The sequence below is a fragment of the Amblyomma maculatum genome, chromosome 8, assembly GCF_055883805.1.
Source record: "Amblyomma maculatum isolate TAMU_Amacu chromosome 8, ASM5588380v1, whole genome shotgun sequence".
Taxonomy (NCBI): Eukaryota; Metazoa; Arthropoda; class Arachnida; order Ixodida; family Ixodidae; genus Amblyomma; species Amblyomma maculatum.
Window position 1 is genome coordinate 25,472,382 of NC_139351.1, and position 23,131 is coordinate 25,495,512.

At 45.2% G+C, this 23,131-nt stretch overlaps 1 protein-coding gene across 2 annotated transcripts in view; it reads right to left on the bottom strand.

The window, feature by feature from the left end:
- Positions 1-23,131, bottom strand: part of LOC146180752 (BEN domain-containing protein 5-like) — a 48,801-nt gene that overhangs the window by 9,026 nt on the left and 16,644 nt on the right. Inside the window, exons 1-4 of one of the 2 annotated variants that reach the window (XM_084576135.1) lie at positions 4,770-6,776; positions 3,136-3,240; positions 1,397-1,453; positions 71-129 (exon numbers count right to left, since the gene is read on the bottom strand). In XM_084576135.1, coding sequence (XP_084432261.1) covers positions 71-129; positions 1,397-1,453; positions 3,136-3,240; positions 4,770-4,800 — 252 coding nt within the window. In that variant the 5' untranslated portion in view covers positions 4,801-6,776. Of the gene's footprint in view, positions 1-70; positions 130-1,396; positions 1,454-3,135; positions 3,241-4,769; positions 6,777-23,131 lie in introns of those variants that run through there. The other variant, XM_084576134.1, reaches the window with a different exon arrangement.

Below are 23,131 nucleotides of genomic sequence, written 5' to 3' on the forward strand. Positions count from 1 at the left end.
ACCTGAAAATGTACTTTTGAATCATTGTCATCTTGTAGAAGAAAATTCAGTCAATAAATGTACCGCTTACCTGACCATTATTATCGGCAATTCCAAAAGATGGAGGTAGCTCCAATGGCATTGCAACAGCTGGAAACAATGTATGTTTGATCATTATCTTCAAAAGCTAAATTTTCGGTTGCAAAATGTGAAAAGTCGCATGTTCTGCAAATCTCAGTAGTACTTGCGAGCGGGCTAGTTGGCTATATGACTCCGGCGACCTCTGGCGCTGCATGGTTGTACATGAAAACAATACACACACAAGAGAATTAAACCAAGACACAGATGATGCACTCGCTACCAACTGCCTATTTTTGTGGTAAGAAAGCACAAAAAACGTTGGGTTACAATATGAAGATGAAGTAAACAAAAGATTCAGAAAAAATGCGACGGATTTCGGGAGAAGGGGAATGTGTGAGTGTTCCGTCAGTGGCGCTCAACAGCAAGGAGGTGATACTTCTCAGTTTGGACAATGTGAAAAGACGCTAGAACTAATTTGTCATTATTTTCATGTTATTTGCATTTTATTTTCATTTAATTTTTCCATCCTGAATTTCTTCGCATTTTTTCTGAATCTTTTGTTTACTTCTTTTTCATATTGTAACCCCACGTTTCTTTTGCTTTCTTCTTCGTATCACAAAAACAGGCAGTTGGTAGCGAGCGCATCCTCTGTGTTAAGGTCTTGGCTTAATTCTCTTGTGTGTGTATTGTTTTTGTGTATAACCATGCAGCGCCGGAGACTGCAAATCTCAAATGGAACGTGACAGCAAATATTTGAAGAATAACTATTGCATTTGATCCCACATTACAAATTATAATCCTTCAAATTAGAGCTCATTTGGTGCAATAAAATATTTACAACACAATTTGTTTCATTTCTTTCAATAGCTGACTAGTCTGACAACCATTAATGACTGCACAACAAAATCCCACCTTTTGGACCGTAACAACTGAGAAACTCCACATGAAATGACCTTTTGAACCATACTCCATTTAAAATACTTCTCATTAAAAAGTATGCTCTATGGCTATTTAAGATAAAAAAACTCAAAGTTGTCGTTCTCAAGTGACCCCATCAGCTGCTTTCAGCTTTTCCATGACAAGATCCCAGTGCTTCCTACTTAATGTGCATGTGTCATTTAATCAGTCGGATGGCTTTGTGATTGCTCCTTTAAATATGCTCAATAAATAAAATTATTGGATTCACCTGCACATCAACCTGCGTGCTTCCACTAATTTGTGACAACTCGTGGGGCTGGGGAACATATGGAGACTTTCTAAATATGACATCTAATTTCATTTCAAATATCTCGAGCATTTCCTTTGGCGCATTCTTAAGCAAGAATCACAAACCTACCTTTAGAAGTGCTGGAACCAGAGTTCCCTGCATTCTGAGTCCCTGGAGTATGCCCAACTGAAAAGTAAAGAAGCCATAAAAATATTCTCATGTGTACATGCCGCTCACATTATACACTCGCCGATCAGACTCGGTGGCACCGGGGATATAGTCTGAATAATCGAACAGTCCGAAAAATCCCTGAACTTGAGAGAAAATTCACTTTTCTACAGAAGCTTATCTGCTTTAAAGAAATCATGAACTTCGCTGCTGCTCACAGGGAAAAAAAGAAAATGAGTGGAATGAGACCCTACTTGAATGCATTGCCCCCCCCGCCCCCCCCCCCCCCCTCCTTTCACTTTTCTTCTCTGCTCCAACAGCAACGGTACACAGAGAGCCAATAAAGCTAGTCCGTCAGAATGACTCCCTTCGCCTATAAGCTTTCCCGGGCACGCAAAACGGAGTTATTTGCGACGATGTCTGCTCGCGTCTTTTTCATGCCTAGAAAAAAAAAAACCTTGGGCGAAAAACGATCACAGTACTGCTGGCGCCAAATTTGGTCTGAAAAATCAAGCTTTTGGACACTAAGGGTGAGAAATATCGGCTGTGAAAATGTACATATTTTTATGGAGTGTGTGACAGTTCCTGAACAAAGTGCGAAGTATCGTGGAAGCCCGAATTATTGGAGTCCAAAAAATCTGTTGGTTACTGTATTCATTTCTTACACGACAATCTGTGCATACGTTTAGGTTATAAGGGATGCCGAAATGAAGCATTCCAGTAACTTGAGCCCCGAATAGTTCATTATCCTGCACTGACATCACACAGCTAGTACATGGACACCTTGCTTTTTCCCTTTGGCGGGGGCAACTGTCTCTTACCTAGTGCTGAACTACTGGAAATTTGACAGGATCTTGCAAGTTTCTGGATCATAAAACATGAACTGAAGTGAGATGAGCATCTACTATAGCAACAAGCGACGGCAGTTGATACAATGCACCCTGTTCCCACGCAGACGCCGTATCTAAGTGGTAGATGCAGCACTCTCCGCTGCTTTTGTTTTCAGAACATGGCATTACAATAGTTCATGCTTAAAAGCAGCAAAAAATGATGAAACAAAGTAAAAAGACTTGGGTGAACAGTGTGAATCCATTGCTTCCACACAGTTACTCGCAGACTCCTGCATGTCACTAGCAGGAACAGCGGAGCAGGCTGGCGACAATAGGCAGAGTTGGTTTTCAGGGACAATTGTGCTGGACGAGCAGGAATATGCCTGAAGACCCAGGCAGCTCCTCGCTCGCTGGCAGTGCGAATGCCGATGCTCTCCTCCACTGATTCCTCCACTCCCCTTTCCCCATTTTCCTGTAGACATATCGCATCGCACAAGCCACGGCAGAGGTTGCTGCCATAGTTCGCACCATGCTATTAGCCCCATTGTGAAACATTTCCCCGCTCCTATAACTTATAATAACTCTGATTTACTGCAAACACTTGCAAAGTGGTTTCCCTTACAATGTATTTTTAACCTGGTTTTCGTTCTATATAGTCCTACTGAGTCTTCACGTGAAAACTGCAAAAAAAAAAAAAAAAAAAAAAACTGCATGCAACGAAACATTGCAGACATTTTAAATTTCGTTATAATCAGATTTAACTCCAACTACTACTGACAAATCCTGTTTCCCTTTATGGTTTATTTACATTTGAGAAACGTGCATTAGAGGCAAAAGATATACCCATAGAATAACACTGAAAAATCTTACTGCGTGGAGCGGCAGGCGCATTATCCCAGCTCTGATCACGCTCAGTCAGTGGCATTGTGAGCTGGGTGAGGTCCGCACCAGATGCAGCGCTCAGGGGGGGTGAAGCTGGGTAGTAAGAGGGGGCGAGGGGCAAAGTGAATTATTGTGGCGCACATTGGTGACGCTGAGACACTGACTGGCAAGTGTGATCTTCTCGTAGAACGAATTATTTTGTTGTGAGGACTGCTTGAAAACACATGCCTTAGTTTATGCCAGAGACTCCATGCCATTTCAACGTTGCACCAGGCCTGCGTACATGCGGCTGCCTTGGAAACACTAGCATTAACCCAATACCCACCGGAAGCCCCTGTGCAGGAGCGTGTTAGACACTGGTCGGTGGCCGCGCTGCCTCACGACCTCTTTATGTGAATGTGCAGTTCACTCTCCTTTCCCAAGCGAGGACCGCTGGCAGTATCTCCCCGGCAGTCTTTTGTCTTGTTCATTTATCTCCTGTGCCTTTCTCACCCCTCAGCCAACTCACACATCCGCACCAGTTGAGGGTGACTTTAGCAACGCCACTAGGCTCAGTGCTGACCATTGGCTCTGGTGGCAGGACAGAAGTAAGTTTACAGTGCACAGTTGAACCTCGATATAATGAAGTCCTACTTGCAGTTAATTTCGTAAAACCAAAAATTTCTTTAAGTCAAGGTTTCTGTGTTTTAGCTGCCCAACTGAAGTAACAGTTTCATGGAACACTGCTGGGAACTTGTGAATGCAGAAAATAAGCTAGAAATTCTAGCAATAATAGCACTAACAAGGGCACCAGATGTTATTTTGTATATCAGGAGCACATAATGAGTGATAGCGAACAGATGTGAATGCATAATATTTCTCCACAATTGAGTTGGGCGCCGTCCGCTGCCGCAAAATTAGATCACTGGAATGTGTAATAGCAGCATGCGGCTTTTCCACCAAAACGATGCTAAAAGGCGGCATCATGGTTGCGGCTGACCGCGTACTTTCTTTGATGATTGATGACTGGTATGGATGACTCGTAAAAAAAAAAAGTGGGTTCATTACACGAGTAAATACAGTTAACGCTCTGTCGCTCCGATTGGGCAGTGACGTCCTAAAACTTCCGCACCGTGGGTTTTGTATGCACATGATGGATTGCGCGGCGGTACACCTGTCATATTTTGTTTTGATCACAGATCCCAGACTGACGGCAAAATTGGTGCATCAAAGATCAGATGTAAAATGTGGTGTGTCAGAGCTGAAGTTTTAGTGCTCATCCGATTGTCAAGATGGCTACTGGTGCATGCATGCGATGCACGAGGACTTTGTTAAACCGAAAGCTTGGCATAAAATTACTGCTTTAAATTGCAAAAAAATACACGGTTTTCGATGGGGCAGAGATTTGAAAATAAGAAAATTGTGTTATACCGCAAATTTCGTTACACTGAGGTTCGTTATACTGAGGTTCGACTGCATTAGGCCGGTGGCTACAGCAATACAAAGCTACATTTTTGCAAAAAATGTATCTATGACAAGCTGCACAGGTAATACACAACATTCCCTGAGCACCTGTGATGATCTACCATAATGCAGGCCTCGTATGCCTGAAAAATATCTACTGAACAATGAAATCGACCTACCCCATGGGGCTGCAGCTGCCTGCATTTGCATGTTTGAAGCTGGTCTGAGACAAGTTTCCAAGGGGAGTGAGCTGACTGCTGGCTCTAGGAGCAATACATAAATGTTCAAGGGTTAGGGCCATGTGTGGCAACAAAAGAACAGTGTGCACAAAATCTGAGCTCAAACTGTGCTTGGAATTGAATTAAAGCCACTACTGGAGTCCTTCACTACTTGCGATTGTCATGCAACTCTTGAAAAAGTCTGGTTCAGGGGCAAAAACAGCCGTGATGGATGCTGCTTTTTAAAAAGATATAAAACACACCCTTCCTTCCCAGCTTGTTGATTCAGCAACAATATGTAATAATGTTCTGAATTATCTAGGGTACATTCGTAATGAGGAGGTCTTAAGTAAGAAAAAAATGCCTCCACTTGCAAGGTTCTGGAGTACAAAGGCCATGAAGACTAAACAAATGGTGTGGCGATTGAAGGGGGGGAGAATATTTTTACAGGTCCTCGGTGCACAATCACGTGACACATGGGTGACGTCGCCTATACATCATGTAGATGTTGCTCATGGAGGTTTTTTTTTACTTGAGAAAGGCATGCTGCTAAGTCAAAAGGCACGATGCGTGGTAATGTAGATTGAGCGTCGATTCCGTGCAGTCACAATTTTTTGCTTTCATTCTTTTTCTTCCGGAGGTTTGGCGGGGTGGCTTGTATTGGAATCGACGTAGAAACTGGAGTCGCGAGTCTGCTTCTTCGCAACGCGCTGCAGGGATTGTGCATTTCCTTCCCTCATTGTAATGAAAACGGGCAAGAGTGAAGGTCACCATACATGGAGTGGTAGATATATTGAGTACCTGCCCATGAGTTACCGTATTTACTCGAACCTAGGCCGGTACTTTTTTTTTTAATTGGTTACGAAAGTCGGGGGTCGACTTAGATTCGAGGATGCGGTTTGCCCGCAACCACTAGACATGTAGCGCCATCTCGCGGCTACTGCTTGAAGCTTGCAGGTTTGCAGGCTCCATTTGGCTTTTGTGAACGTTGCACCAAGGTCTCGTCGTTTCGCGTTTCCTTGTGTGCGTCTCTGCGTGCCCTCGAAAAAGCAGTCGTGTTCGCGGCGCGATGGCTCCCACCAAGCGATGCCATTACACTGCGGCTTTTAAGCAGAAAGTAGTTTTAGAGGCGGAGAAGACGTCAAACCTACAAGCTCAGCACGACTTCAGCGTGGATGAAAAAAACGTGCGCCGATGGCGCAAGCAGCGAAATGAGCTTTTCGACTGCGCTGCAAAGCGAATGGCCTTCACTGGACCCAAGAGCGGGCGACACCACGAGGTGGAGAAAGATGTCGCTGATTTTATCAGGAAGCAAAGGGAAAGTGCAATGTCCGTGACGACGGAGATTATACAGGCGAAGGCGAGGGAGATCGCAAAAGTTAGAGGCGTTGGACGGACCCAATTTAAGGCCAGCAGGGGCTGGGTCACTCGCTTCATGAGGCGTTTCGGGTTCAGCTTGCGACGGAGGACTTCTGTGTGCAAAACCTACCCCCTGACTTTGAGGAGAAGCTGGTCGCATTCCAGCGCTTTGTTATCAAGAAGCGGTTGGAGGAGGACTACAGACTGGGCCAAGTCGGTAACGCCGACCAGACCGCAGTCTGTTTTGACATGCCTGTAGCGTTCAGTGAATGAAAAGGGCGCAAAACAGGTAAAAGTCAGACCTGCTGGGTACGAGAAGCAACGTTTTACCGTGATGTTATGTTGCATGGCCGATGGGCGAAAACTGCCGCCCTACATCATATTTAAGCGGAAGACGCTTCCAGCTGGAGAAGTTTTCCCTAAAAACATCTTTGTGCGCGTCCATGAGAATGAATGGATGAGTGGTGCCCTTGTCGAAGACTGGGTGAAGACCGTTTGGCAACGCCGTCCCGGGGCCCTGTTGTTCAAGAAGTCGCTCCTGGTTCTCGACTCCTACCGCGGCCACTTGACAGATGCCGTAAAGTCCGTGCTTTCGGATGGCGGTACAGACATTGCGATAATCCCCGGAGGTATGACGAGCCAGCTACAGCCGCTTGACGTAGCCGTCAACAAGCCATTTAAGGATAGGCTGCGGAAGCACTACAACGACTGGCTGACAATGCAAGATCACCAGCTCACACTGACCGGGCGCATCAAGCGTGCTTCGCTTAGCCAAGTGGTGAACTGGGTCGCCGCGGCGTGGGAGGAGATTCCAGCCGAACTGATTGTGCGGGCCTTCCGAAAGTGCAGTATTTCCAACGCGCTGGACGGAAGCGAAGACAGTGCGCTGTGGGAGGAAACCAGCGACAAAGAGGACAGCGACGGCGAGGAAGACAGCGAGTGAGCATTGGACGTGCTACAATGAGTGTCGCAAGCACAATAAAATGGATGTTCTAGTTCCAGTCAATGCCTTTTTTCATTCGGCTTACATTCGAGTAAACTTTTTTTTTCTGACCGTCTGAATTTAGGGGATCGGCCTAGAATCGAGGCCGGCCTAGATTCGAGTAAATACGGTATCTGCACGCACGTGCGCCCACAGGCAAGCAGTTTTGTAGTGGTGGAAAAGACATAACTGCCTAGCTTCAAAAGGGGCCTACTGAGCCCTGTGCTGTAACACACGCTGTGCACAGGAGCAGTCAGATCTCTAGCGCTCTGTCCGCTGTCGCTCAAGGTAAAGCAGCCCATGCCTCACTACGAGAAAAAAAAAAGGAACCAAGCAAGTGTTCATACTGCTCTGTACTTTACTTTGCAGTGGGCAGCTCCAAGCCACCACTAGTTTGAAGCGCTGTCCATGTTCGCTAGCCTGCCCTCCCCCTCACTGCTAAGAAAAAAAAAAAGGAAGCATGGGAGCTGTTGTGTGTTGTGAGCACAATATGGCTAGATGCTTCCTCTCCTCCAGCTCGAAGCCACGCTCCGACGTCCAAGTGCCTCCCTTCATCCTTCCCGTGCATTTGACTTCAGAGACATTTTTCACTCACCCTCTCACTCCCTCCATTACAATGAAAGTAAAAGAAAAAAGAATATACACAGAACAAGCAGGTGTGATGTAGACCCTACGTCAATTTTACGTCATGTGATTGAGCGCCCAGGATCTGCAAAAATATCCTCCCATCGAAGGATGGGGGGGAGGGTGGGGAGATGCTGTGCCACCACATCACACGGTAAGGCAAAGCTCTGTGTCAGCAAATAGCATTATATTTTTACTATGCTTAAATGGGAACTGCTTGTCTGACTACCTCATTGTTACCTGACCAGAACACAAACTCAAGTGCCTTGCTTTATCCTGCAGCATGCTCAGTACTAGCCAGAGTTGAATTTTACTGGCTGGTTTAATATGTCTAAACATTTGTGACTGCATTAGATGAATATGAAAAACTCGCAATGGCTGCTGCTATGCATGAGTGGGCGAGGATAGCGTTGTCGAGCAGCTGTCTGACAGTGAGTAGCTAGACGACCTTTGCACTGCAAGCATCAAAATTCCATCAGCCATCTCATTCTTGGACTCCACGGACGTGGATAGCGAGTTGGAACTTTCAACTGGGCTAAAAGATGAAAAATTAATTTGCCAAGCGCTTAGAGTGTTTTGAGAGCATGACTACTCGCCTGCCGCAGCACAGCCGACGCAAGCTGAGCTGATGCAAGTGGTCGCAAATTTTTTGTTAGCTTACAGCGACTCTAGCCAAAACTCAGGCAGACTTGCTAGCTCGTAACAGAACCATGGTTCAGAAGAGTATCACTTCTTCCGGCCTCTAAGTAGTAAAGAATAAAATGACCTTTGTGGGGGCAGATTTGTTATTTCGGACTGCCTGATTTTTCACATTTTCACAATGTCTTGGTCATTGACTGTATACTGTTATTTGCTTGAAATGTCATTAAGAAAAAAATCCTACATTACAGAACTTTTTACTGAACCTGATTCGCTCCTGAATGTGCACCAAAAATTACCGACCGACCTTTTCTCTAAATTAAAAAAGTAATCTGATACCAAAGGATATACAGATGAACCTCGATATAATGAAGTCCTACTTGCACCGAAAGTTTCGTTGCGTAGTGAATTTCGTTACGTCCATGTTGCCATGTTTCAGCTGCCCAAATGAAGTAACAGGTTCGTGGGACAGCTAACAGATGGGAACTTTTAAATTACAAATTCAGAAAATAAGCAAGCAATTCTTGCAATATAACACTAACAAGGGCACTGGATGTTGTTTTGTACATCAGGAGGATAATGGGCGATAGCAAACGGGTAAGACCGCATCATTTACTTCATGTGAGCATAAAGTGAGCGCATCGCCCACGCCGACGTGGCTACCTCAGGCCTCACGTATGCGTACCTACTTACATGTGTAATGGGCTTGCTCATATTTTTGCTGCCGACAACTCCAAAAAAAAAAAAAAGAAAACTCTACTCGTCAACACGTCCCTCCGTTGTGCGCTGTCGCAGTACAGTGTATTTCTTGGCAGGACGCCAAGATTCTGCGAGCTAGAACTTCACGGTGTGCATTAGCTCCAGTGGTAGGGTGAAGGGGGAGGGAACGTGTGTAGCAGCAAATGCCTTCTGAAGCGAACGATGCTAAAAGCCCGCGTCATGGTCGCAGCTGATTGCATACTTTCTTTGATGATTGATGGGTAAAAAGATAGACAACTGTCGTAAAAAAAAAAAAATCTTCCTTCTTCCCCCATATTGAACCCTCTCAAACCGACGTAGATGCAAGGCAAATGCAAAATGCGGTGTACCTTGGCTAAAGTTTAAGTTCTCATGCTTATATCAAGGTGGCTGCCGATGCATGCATGTGATGCACAAGGACGGCTTTAAGTCAAAAGTGCGACATAAAATTACTTCGTTAAATCATGAGAAAATTAAACTGTTTTCAATAATGCAAACAATGGGAAATAAAAAAAATGTGTTACATTGTGAATTTCGCTACATTGAGGTTCGTTATTTCAAGGTTCGACTGTATACCAAATACAATAAAATCAACTTACTGTTGTATATTTGGTTTCGGTTCGAGTTTGTGATCACCGGCCGCCAGAGGCACCAGTGTCGCTCTGTTTATATAAGTGACTGCATGTTGAAATGAAGAGGATTTTCTTGGTTGCTTGGCAGTCCGTATACATCTGCGGCATACGCCGCTACAACATTGGCGACGAGGATTGGCCGATTTCGGGGGGCGTGACTTTCGCCGCTTGCTCTTCGGCGCCATGAGTGTTTCGGGACCCGCGCCACCGCCCCCGTTCCTGCCCGCGCCTGGCCAACCTGCTGTTGCGTGGCCGCAATGGTTCCGCATCTTCGAGAACTACCTGCTTGCTTCGGGTGCCTCCGACTGCACACCGGATCGTCGCAAGGCGCTACTTCTTCACAGTCTCGGGGTAGAAGGTCAGCGCATATTTTACACCCTCCCATCTTTGGACAACGCCAAGCTCGGTGAGCAAATTGCTACTGATAAAGCATCGGGCTCAGGCGATGCAAGGCCTGAAGTATCATCGTATGATATCGCAGTGGCCGCTCTGCATGCTCATTTTTCGGCAACAAGCAATGTTGTTGCCGAACGGCATCGTTTTAGTAGGCGTGTCCAACAAGTTGGTGAATCAGTGAATGAGTACATCGCTGCATTACGGGAGCTTTCTGCTACATGCTCGTTTCCTGTTGAGGAAGATTCGCTGCGTGACCAGTTCGTTGCGGGTATTTCGTCTCGGAGCTTGCGCGAACGTTTTCTTCTTGAAGGATCGTCTCTCTCGTTCGCTAGAGCGGTACTCCTGGCAAGGCAGTTTGAGCAGGCGTACAATGATCTGCAAGAATTTCCTTCTGAAGTTGTTGGACGTATAAATACTCGTGGAAATACGACGCGCACACCATTTTCCGACGAGAGCTCGAAGCAGTCACACAGCCGCCAATCGTGTTGTTATCGCTGCGGTTCATCTCAGCACAGTGCGGCATCATTTCGCTGTCCAGCCAAAAGCAAGCGTTGTCACCATTGCGGTGTTATGGGTCACTTCCGCTCTGTTTGCAAGAAACGAGGCTCCGCTCCGGTTCGTGAGGTAGACAGCCAAAATTCTTCTAGCGAGGAAGTTTTGAGCATTCTGGCTGTGACGACGGCCGCTCGCTCCGCAGTTCACGTCACAGTTTCGATTGGCCGCACGGACGTAACTTTCCTTGTAGATTCTGGGTCATCTGTTTCCATTGTTACACAGGACCTTTTCAAGCAGCATTTTGGAGACCACGTACTTTTTGCCCCAACAGTTCGGTTACTAGACTATTCAAAACAGCAAATTCCGGTTCGTGGCTGTTTCTTCGCTGACGTTACATACAAAGCTGACACAACAAGTCTTCTTTTCTATGTTGTAGAACAAGGCACCTCACTCTTGGGTATCGGTGCCATCAAGGCTCTCGGGCTACATATTGATGGGTCATCTCTTCAATGCCTTGAAACGACGCTAACGTCTAATTCTCGAAGGGAACAGCGCTCTGAGCCGACAAAAGCCGTGCAGGAAATTAACCTCCCAAAGGAATTAGTTGAAGAGTTTGGATCTCTTTTCGATCCAGGCCTTGGCCTCGCAAAAGGTTTTGTGCACCACGTCAAAACGCGATCCACAGTGCAGCCATTCCAATCAAAACTTCGGCGCCTTCCGCTCTCACTGCGACCATTGGTCTCGGAAGAGCTCCGTCGATTGGAAAATATGGACGTGATAGAGAGGGTGGAGGCATCTGAATGGGTGTCACCCATTGTGGTCGTTAAAAAGAAAGAGGGAGGTATTCGCCTCTGTGTAGACCTTAGACAAGCAAACAAAGCTGTCGTAGCAGACAGCTTTCCCCTTCCTCATACAGAAGAGCTAATGCATAGCCTAGTGGGGGCAACAAATTTTTCTAAGCTAGACCTCGCATCAGCTTACCACCAGGTCATGCTTCACCCTGCGAGTCGCGATTTGACCGCATTTCTTACTCACGAAGGCCTCTTTCGTTTTAAAAGAGTGTGCTTCGGGCTGGCTTCCGCGCCCTCTGCATTTCAGAGTATGATGTCCAAAGTCCTGCAGGGATGTAAGGGCGTGCTTTTCTATATAGATGATATTATAGTCTTCGGGCGGGGCCGGCAGGAGCACATAGATAACCTTGCATCAGTACTTAGACGCATTAAAGAGGCAGGACTCAAGCTGAACAGGAAATGTATCTTCGATACGCAGGAACTTTCATTTTTGGGTCACAGGATCACAGCAAGTGGTATTGTTCCCCTGGAGGAAAAGGTTGCTTCCATCAAGGATACCCCGGCACCCACCGATGCAGCCAGCCTTCGATCGTTCCTTGGACTGGTCGAATACTACTCTAGGTTCGTTCCCAACTTTGCCGAGATGGTTGAACCGATGCGTGTTCTTCTTCGAAAAGGGCAACCATTTATTTGGTCTGGCGAGGTAGACTACAGTTTTCGAAAGATCAAAGAGGAACTTGCGTCCAGCACGGTCCTGCGGATGTTCGATGCATCCCTTCCCGTTGTAGATTCCACTGACGCTTCTGACTGTGGGCTTGGAGCGGTTCTCCAACAGGTGGATGGAGAGGAACTGCACACAGTCGCCTTTGCTTCTCGAGCACTTTCATCCGCAGAGAGGAGATATTCAGTAGGAGAACGTGAAGCACTTGCGTGTGTTTGGGCGTGCGAGAAGTGGCATGTCTACTTGTGGGGACGCCATTTCACATTGCTTACTGACCACCAAGCCTTGGTCGCATTGCTTTCTACCCAAGGGCCAGGAAGGCGTCCTTTGCGAATAGCACGGTGGGCGGAGCGCCTACTGCAGTACAACTATACAGTAAAGTACCGAAAGGGTTCGCAAAATCGAGTAGCAGATGCGCTTTCTCGTCTCCCTGCGTCATCTCCTCAGGAAGAAGAGACTTTACCAGATGAAACTGTATCAGTTGCCTTTGTATCGTCTTGCATTACCAGGGAAGAGTTTGAACAGGCCCAGTCGGAAGACGGCACACTGCAACAAATCAAGGCTTACATTGAATCGTCGTGGCCTACGCACAAATCCTTGCCGGGTGAGCTTCAACCTTTCTTCAAACTTCGCGATGAGCTTTCAGTGGTGGACAATTTGATTTTGCGTGGCGAACGCCTTGTGGTCCCCGCATCACTTACACCGCGGATAATTACCGCTGCTCATGAGGCCCACCCTGGAATTGTACGAACGAAAGCACGTCTGCGAGAAAAATTTTGGTGGCCAGCCATGGACAGGCAAGTCGAGCTAGCTATCCAAACACTACACGTCAGGCAGCGGACAAAAGCTCGAAGGTTAGGGCTGCACCATTGAACCCGGTCCCCTTACCAAAGGAACCGTGGCTAAAGCTGGGAATGGACATTGTTGGCCCATTTGAGAGAGCGCCACACGATTGCCGATATGCAATCACGCTGGTCGACTACTTTTCTAAGTGGCCCGAGGTATATTTTTGCAACCAAGCCACAACACGCACAGTGACAAGCTTCTTGGTGTCAGTGTTCGCACGTGAAGGTTACCCAGAAGAAATCGTTTGCGATAACGGGCCACAGTTTTCATCTCGAGAGTTCCAAGCTTTTCTGCAGGATCGCGGCATCCGCTTGCGGCATTCGTCCGTATACTACCCCCAAGCAAACGGTCAGGTAGAACGGTTTAACAGAGTTTTTAAAAGTTTTGTTCAAGTAGCTACACTCGAGCAGCGTCCCTTACGCCAGGCGGTAACAGAATACTTGGGCGTTTACCGTTGCACGCCACATGCCACAACTGCAGTTGCCCCAGCACTTCTCCTGCATGGACGTTTGCCAAGAACTCGACTTGATGTGGTTGGGTACCCGTCAGCCATATTTTCGACTGACCCTAGTGCAGAGCTCCACCGCCTACGCGAGCGGGTGAAGCAAAAGCAACAATCCAGTAAACTCTACACAGACGCTCGCAGGGCCGCAAGTGAAACCAAAGTGGATGTTGGTGACCTTGTACGGGTACGGAGACCTACAACTGCATTTAAAGGTGACTTCGCTTTTAGCAGCCCAAGAAAAGTAATAAGAAAGCAGGGGCAATCGTCCTTTCACCTTGATGATGGAAAAACGTGGAACGCTTCAAAATTGTCCAGGATGCCACAAGCTTCTACATCCCTTTGTGGGTGGGGTGAAAGGAATGGTACAAATGATACCGCTACGGAAAGCAGCTCACCGCCTACCACACTCTAAAAACAGAAGGAGTACTAGAACTCCATTTGGAGGAGTTTTCGCTTGTCCCATATACGACTCCTTTTTCCAGAGTAAAAGAACTCTCTCTAGCCATAGAGTAATCGGACTCCACTGATGGAGTACTGCGCTACTCCTGTGAATAGAGTAAAGGTACTCCTCCGAAAGGAGTAAAACTACACACTGTAGTAGCGTCCTACAACTCTTCCAGGAGGAGTTCAAGGACTCCACTGATAGGAGTGCCTGTACTCCTTCAAGGAGAGTTTTATTTTACTCCTCCTGATGGAATTTCATGGCCTGTTTTACATATCCTACCATTTTTTAAACCAGTTCCAGCCATATGTTTTGTAGGACTCACTTTGGCCATACCTTCCTCTGCAAAACGGTGCATAGTATTTCCACTACACACTGTTCAATGGTGAATGTACAAATTTTTTCCACACTTCTTGCACCATACACACAACAGTCTGTGATGTGAAATCGGTGCTTCAATAAATAGGGATGCAAAAGCACGCTGATGACAGCTTTTATTTTCTCACAATTGCTGTGCATGCCAGCAATACATTTGGGATGTGCTCTGTGAGGTCTAGGCCCATCAGTGTTTTCGACACCACAGTCTAATTGGCATTAGATGCCCAGAACACTGCTACAAGCCAAGTGATCCTGTGAGCAAAGTTTTAACCAAGTGATCCTGCCGCTCGACCACATCGCAGCTTGCCGAGCCGAGTGAAGCCGCTCAAGATATCCTTGCATTTTCCAGGTGCCTGCATATAGAATAAAAACAATGCAAGGGAGGTTAAAGCAAACCATTATAAGCAACTAAACATACTCCTAATCTCAAGTTTTCATTTTAACCTACAGCTAATGCAACAAAACAAAACTTGGTGTGAACGCCTGGGGTCGCCACCTAGGTATGCCCTAGCAGTGGCACATCATGACCAAGTGTAGACTTTTCATTCCAAATCATTAAACAAAGCTAGTGATCTAGAAATCCACATACTTCGTTTATTCTGACTGCCAATTTGCTATACCTCAAGTGGGAATACCACTATGCTAGTCCCTCAGAGGCTAAACACAAGCCTGGGCGGCACTGGACCGTTTGTTGCTCGAGAATTGGCTTTGGATGTAGAACACATGCAGCTGTACTGGCGAACCTCCACTCCTTCTGGAGTTTACTGAGGCCGCTTCTGCAGAGTGGCATCCATCTACAACTAAAAACAGCGCTGCAGAATCTGAATTGGAGTAATGCAAAAGCACGGAATCTGCTGTTGGTTGCTTCTGTTTGCTTAATTCACTTATTGTTTACCCATTTTCTTTGGTACTTTCAAATTGTGCACCAATCCCTTCCTATGCCCTTCTTCAGCTATACTTCCGGTTGGTAGTGCAACGTCACAGCCTCTAGCTCACATTATCCACTTCTTGTTTATTCATTTTAGTCTTTGGTACTTTCAAATTGCACAATCCCTTCCTATGCCCTTTTTCAGCTCTATTTCCAGTTGCGTGACGTCACACCTTTGACGCCACTCTAATTGACTGCCTTAACTGCTTTAGTCTTTGGTACTTTGAAATTGCATGCTAGTCCCTTCATATGCCCTTTTTTAGCTCGACTTCAGGTTGTGTAATGTCACATACTTGAAGTCACCTTAATTCACTGGTTTAATTATTTTAGTATTTGATACATTCAAATGTGGCACCAAGCCATTAGCTAATGAGACCATTTTTGCCTTTACTGTTTCATTTTTTGCCTCTTATTAATTACCTAATTACCTTAATGGCCTAATTCTTTGCACACATTACATCACCCTCTATCAATTAACACCACTCATTAACCTCTACGATTTCTCAATCACTCACAACTGCTACGGACATGATTTTGCATGTTTTGCCTCTAATTAATTACCTAATTACCTTATTGGCCTAATTATTATTTCGCACACAACACTACATCACCCTCTATCAATTGGACTCATTAACCTCTACCACTTCTCAATTACTCACAACTGCTGCAGAGAACTTTTACATTTTTTGCCTGTAATTAATTACCTAACTAGCTTACTGGCCTATTTTTCGGCAGCAACATTATGTCAGTCTCTATCGATTGACACCACTCATTAACCTCTCACGTTTCTTAATTACTCGCAACTGCTGCGGACACGATTTTGCGGGTGCGGTCTACGGACAGAAATCTGTGAACATAGCGAAGTAACGCTTTCGTGTTAATAACTTGAATGAATCCTTGAGTTTAGTTATATTTAGAATCCAGGAGAAGAAGGCTTTTGTGTCAAATATCAAGAAGGTCATAAAGGCATGTTCGGTGTGATGACTGCTCCTGAACCAGGCTAGCTTCAACGATATAGTGAATAAAATCATGAAGCAGATATTGCAGTTTCTTGTTTTTCATGCCTTCCATGACCTATACTGATTTCTGACACAGCCATTGCTATGGCATTGAAATTGAAACAGATGATGGGAGAGATTGTATTATTTAGCAGCCATAAACAAATACTATGTGGTAATCCATGTATAGTCATGCACACTGTTACAAAGACAACACGCAAAAAAATCGGGGGTCCTTTAAACTCTACCTTAAGTGTATGATGGAGCACATTGGGGCTTCCGTGTGGATTCTCATTCATGTACAGACACTTCACTACAGGGTAATTTAGTAACCCCACAATTTATTCTATTATGTTGTGCATACTCATTAACGCAGGTATAAGCCATCACATTATGTTAGACCACATAAAGATATAGAGACCTGCTTTAACCAAGAGATCTGAACCTACCTGAGTCACCTGGGGATGCCTGGTTGACTGGATCCAAAGAACCTTGGATCCAGACAAAGACATGCTACCCCTAGGTCACTCGGGCACATTTAATGGCTTGGTTAAAGCCAGAATTCCTATCTGCCAACTTAAGGTCTATTCACACTTGCGACTACCAGTCGCGCGACCAGAGGAGAGGAGCTCGCCACTACCGATGTTCACACTTGCGACAGTCGCCTTCTCGTTCTGTTCTCGTTCCGAACGAGTTGGGAGTAGGAGAGCTGCTGGGCGATGACAGTGAACGTCGGTAGCTGCCGCCTGCCAGACACTTCAGCTTTTTCAGGCGAGCCGGTACGCATGCCGCGCTCTCGTGTTTCCAGGAAAACGCCGACGACGAATAGACAATGTCAATCATCGTGGTGTCAATATAAAATGTTGCACCTGCGTGAAAAATCCATTTCTTAAAAGTTCATGGTATTTACCAGATAGTCCAAATATCTTTCCAATCTCCTCCCAGGCCATATCCTATCTCCCTGCCTTTGAATTCCGGGTGCCGTTTGTTGAAAAGGTAGGGGTATTCTTTAATTGCATTGAGAAGGTGCTCGATCAAGTACTCCGGGACCTCGCTGATTGGTGAAATGGTTTGCGACTAGTAGTCGCGCGACTGAAAATTCGAGCAGTGCCCGATCGGCCCGCGGCAGTCGCTTTTCGACCGATGCGACCATTTGCGACTGTCGCTTTTCGACCAAAACGGTCACGCGACCGCTGCTAGTCGCAAGTGTGAACGGGCCTTTAGCCGTGTCATGTAGACTCGTGACATGCACAACCACTGAGCAGTGTCCAGCCATGTCACCAGCCAACCACCACCTGCTAGAGATATGCCCATGATTTTTGCTCAAAATGCCTATATCAGACTATATCCAGAATAAAGCCATGAATGCTGTGGCATTATTATGGTGTCTATACAATTTTAAGTTAATACTGCCACTCAGGCAAGACCATGACAGTGTAAATTTTGAAGTGACGCTGCTTTTGTAGTAATGAAATCTATCAAATGACAAATTACATAGGGAAGCTAGCAGCCAGCGAAACTAGAGAAAGCATAAGCAACGTTTTCAATTTTTATTCATATTTGTCTTGTTTGTACCTACTGGCAGCCAGACATGGCAGGATTATTTTATGCTCGCTGCAGCCCTCCAACTAGCAGACAATGGAGAGGTGATATAGAAGTGAGAAATTTATGCACTATTTTTAAACTGACTAGAAGGACAGGAGTATCATGCGACATTTCTTTTATCCGAGGGCATCATAGGTGCTCTTAGCTGATCCATGGTGCCCACCTATGGTATCTTTTTTTTTTTGTCAGCTGTCGCTGCTTATATACGTATAATATGCATGCGGCACTCTTTCCCACCAGGCAACTGACAATTGCAGATTTCTATTTCATAATGAACTCACTGAACTCGGATTCTCTATATATCTTTCATCTGTCAAGTGCATAGCCTCAGCTTATTTTATGGTATCATTTAATGACCTTCTCGAGTGTGACATCAGATCATAGCCCTCAGTACATGCTCAGGCATGCGCATTCATGCAAGCATATCGCCAGTGTGTGAAACACAATCTGGGTGCATGGTATTTTATTTTTCAATGCAGTGGAAATGAGGACATGCTCTGGTAATAGCTCAGATATATTTGAGATGTACCACATGCATGCACTATCATGTTTCACTTCAGCCATCAAAAAGCAATGTTTCTCAAATGGGAGTCACGATTTTAGGAGTCCAAAAACATATGATAAAAAAAAAATTGAAAGGTCATGCAATAGCTTTGACCCAGCTAGACACAGCTTTAAATGGCTAAAAGGGCACAGGTTTAAAGCTGATTTTAGTTTCTCAAAACTCAACATAAAGGAGTGCGGAAACAGGGAGCATGAGAGAGAGAGCATCAATGGGATTTGTCGATGCCAGCATCGGTGACGCTCGAACTTTGGCTCCATTGCTGGATGGGAATGCAGTGCAGTCTTAGGAATCTATCAGGGGAAAAGAGGACACTGTGGTAGAGCTGACACGACAGTGTGTCTGTTGCATGCCGTCATCCATGCATAACGTCGATAATAATGTTTTTAATATGCAAGCGCCTCTACCATAAATAAAAATTAAGCTGCACACCGCAGGTTTGAATTCTTTATGCAATTGGGGCTGGTACAAAAGCAGCCAATGGTGTGTGCTGTGCCGTCACTGTGGAGAAACCGCTAGCATGACCAACGTGACAGTCCTTGCATGTTGGTGTCCATGCATGATGCATGACGCGGAAGATTGGGAACGAATAAAGTGATAGATAGTGCATGCATTGGTCATTTCTCAAATATTTGAGTGTTTTCCAAAACACGTCCTTTTTCCACTTTGCAGAAAAATGAAATGAAGATGTGAAAAATGAGTGCACTCATGATACTGATGTACAGGGTCCTTCAAAATATGTGCGAACACGGCGAAGCGTTCGCACATATTCGCATATTCGCACATATTCGAAGCGTTCGCATGCGCACATAGCGTGCGCATGCGCCGCATTGTTTCGATGCGCGACCGCGCCGGATGCGCTGACGCTCACGGAGCGCGGGCACACTTTGCCGTGTTCGCAATATTTTGAAGGACCCTGTACATGTACGAATTAATGTGCCTTCCTGACTAAGCACAGGGAGCTGCAATCCGCGCTAATGCCCGAGAAAGCCCTCAAATAGCAAGCCATGTAAAGTAAACCGAGTATGGACTTGAGATGAAATGCATTTTACAAATCAATTGGCTTAATGCGCATAGTATGACGCAAACATCTGCACTTTTAAATGGTGAGAAGAGATATGTTGCCCCACATACACAAAATAAGTAAACAATGGCAATGGAAAGACACACATGATGTCCATCACGAGTGGCAGAAATAAGCACTATCCTTGAGATTGTACGATATGTCGTGTTCAATCAAGTACCGCACATGCTCACCACTTCCATATCACCTCTGTTGTCTGCTAGCTACCCAAGCGCAGCCCGCACTAAATCATCCTTGTGAAAGTCTGGCATCCAGCAGCATATCGTCGAGAAAAAATGAACGCATTCTGGAGCAACCAAAAGTAGCCCCCCTCCCCCCTACACACAGAAAAATGCAAGAGCTGGCTCCACGCTCGGGCGCCCCGTAGGCTAATGAGATAACTTAAGTGCACTCAAAAGGCAGCACGTATGCAGAAACTAAAATAAAAAAGAAGAGTAAGTGTGACAAATGTCTCAAATGTAATTTATATTCATTATTTTACCTGTTTTTGCTGTGCTTTTGGTCATTTATTTTTAATGTGACAGTATTGAAGGCCCCATTCTCCCCAAAATCTTGCATTATTGTTGACAATGTCGTGAGCAAATAGTCATAAGCAGGGTTCTAGCATTTGGTAATAAGCAGGTGACATTTTTGTGGGTCAGGCATTGAGTTTTGGTGTTAGTTTGTGTGGCATCATGAGGCCGCATGAGATGCCGAATTGCTAGGAGCTCCTTGTGATTGAAGAGTGAGATGGCAATCAAGCCCCTCCGAGTCGCACTTTTATACAATTGTTAAAGCAAGTATATATATGTCAGGTTGTCTTTCAGATAATGTGGTAGCTTATCACTGTATGTTAATAAATGTTTGAAATAAATGGATCAGTGACGAAGCAACTAGCAGCATACCCTTAAAGGCAGACTTTAGGTATCCCTGCAGGTTTTAAAGTTAGGTTTAATTTATTTTTCCGAGATTTTTAACACCTGCTTTCCTTCCGGACTTGCTTTCCATTTGTAGCACCGCGTCGATTTAAGGTGGTCTCTGTTCCTGCAAGGGTGGAAAAATGAGCTAGCTGGTAGTTCATCTCTGGGAAAAAAAAACAGCACTCTCTTGAGACAACGACAAAGCGCTGTGTTGTCATCTCTTTCTTTTTCAATGTCTTAGGAGTGCGGTTTATTTTTTTCCCAAGCTCTCTATTCTTACTGAGTTTTTTCATTCCACCCCAGATGCATTACCTACAGCAATGAAGAAGATGAATTTGTTTACGCATTATCGCCTACTGTTGTTTTTATTTTTTTTAACCTAATTTAACAGCTGCCACATGTGTGTGTATTCGATATGTCAGACTAAAGAAAAAATCCTTGACAGCTTGGTACCAGTGAGTACTTATGGAACTTGTTGGTACTGGTTTCACTACTTTTTTCTAGCTCTGAAGTAGAGCCCACCTATATTGGCCTCAGCTATCACAAATGCTTATTGTGAACGAGGGTGGAGCTACTGTCAAAATATGTGTTTATAGCCTTGAGTTTGAGACAAAAAGAACTACTGAGGTCACCCTGCTTTGTTATAACGAACAACAATGCACCATAAAGTCACCCTACTGTCAAAACATGCATGAAGATCAGAGTATATCCTAACTCCCATTATCATCCTCAAAGAAAGTGTCGAGCATGTAAAAAACAGTGCAAGAAACTATAAATCAGAAGCACTAGTAAAGTTAACCACTGCCCGAGCACATGCTTACAGGCTACAAGGTCGATCAGTTGGTCCGTCAGTGTGCCGGCTAGGCAAAACTTCTGAAGTGTGAGCAGGGTCAGGGTAGCAGCAGCTTCACTAATGCTATTCTACACTGGCAGTGATCAACCACTAACAGGGCTTTGAGAAGTTTGAATACGAGCCACGAAGTATGCTTTGTTAGCCGAACTGGTCACATGACAATGTGTCACCTGCCCAACTGGATCTGCACCTTCTCAATTACTGGAGCGTGCAGATAGCACACAGAGCAAATAATCTGCACCTCTCCTTTGTAGGTAAAGCAGTGCACACTCATCAATTGAAACTAGACAGCAGCCGATGGTGTTATGCTAAAGAGCCACTTCCTACCAGGCTTGTTGGTATGTGCAGATCTACTTGTGCAGAAAGGTTGCTTCAAAAGTAGAGCAACGGCAACTGGGTATCAGTTTATTTAAAGCTCGATGTGCAGCTAGAATGCTTTAAACAAAAACTATGCGTACAATTGATGTTCTGCATGCACATCTGCTTGGTTAGCCTTTAACTGTTGAGGGTTGATGACAAAAACACCGACCCACCTAACCACCAGCTGTCGTGAACACCTCAACTGCTTTATTATTGCATTCCTAAAGCAGCACACCCACAACCAATGACTGCATCAGGCGCCTGAATGCTTGGATATCTGACTTTATTTGTATTTAACAGTAAACAAAAAGACAATGTGAAGGTGTATGTATCTATAGATAGCTCTGTTGCTGACTTTCAGTGGTCAGTTTAAAGAATGTGTAAAGGCCAGCACTTTTTCACGTGTTTATGTCCATAAAATTTAGTAAGGGTTACATTTTTCATTCAGAACTGATACTGGTGTCTTTCTAATGCACCACTAATGTGTGGTAAAAACTGCAGATTCAGTTCTTACAAAATTAATGCAGTCATGTGATTTATTTCCCAGCAGATGGCTGCGGTTTCACCCCCAGGGCACATATATGGCAATTTTGCAGTGATCTTAACTGAAGGTGTAAGGAAATAGCATCATGAAAAGGCAAGCAATTAGCTGAAAGAGCATAAACAAGACCACTGTAAAGGCAAATTGCTTTACGTTGCTAGTGGGGACGCAATAAGTATGCTTATTACGGTTGCCTGTGCATAGTGTCACTTTTCCTAGTAGCCTGAAACAACAGACGGATGCATTGCTACAGACATACAACAGATATCTTTCAGCAGGGCGGCAAGAAGGGAGAGGTAGACTGCAGACTATCTTTGCATAATGCAGTCTAGCACTTTGCCAAGTGTAAATAATACTGAGAAAGGGCAACCCTTTTATGCAATACATTTTCTCAAAAAGCCTAAACGACCTGATCATCCATACCAAGGAAATATAGAGTGCCTTTTACACTCGACTAAGGGCTACATTTATGTATGAGCCACTCCTTGTAAATTTGGAACCTGTTATTTGGAAGGAAATGGAATCTGCATAGTACAGTGGCCCTGCATACACCCCGAGGTACTGCCCCTGCCTGCTGCCATCATTATCATCGTCTAGCTCTGTGGCATATAAAGAACAATTCAGACACATCTGTACTTTGCGCATGGCAGCAGTCAACCACGTAATGACACCATGAGGTTAGCTTGGAGTGTCACTTAAGCCTGTCTGTTTGCGTATTTTCAAATCTTTGCATGTGATGTCCCCAGATGCTGTTGTTGTTCAAAGGTTCAAATATATGGGTATTTGAGATGCAGAGCCTGTAATTGATTACTTCATATACCAGGGAGATGAGGAGCCAGGTTTTAGTACTGCAGACAACAATAGCAAGAAACAAGAATAAGAGCTGGGGCGGCCCTTACCCTATCTGTAACATGCTGATGGGAATCTCAAGAAGACATCGGACCC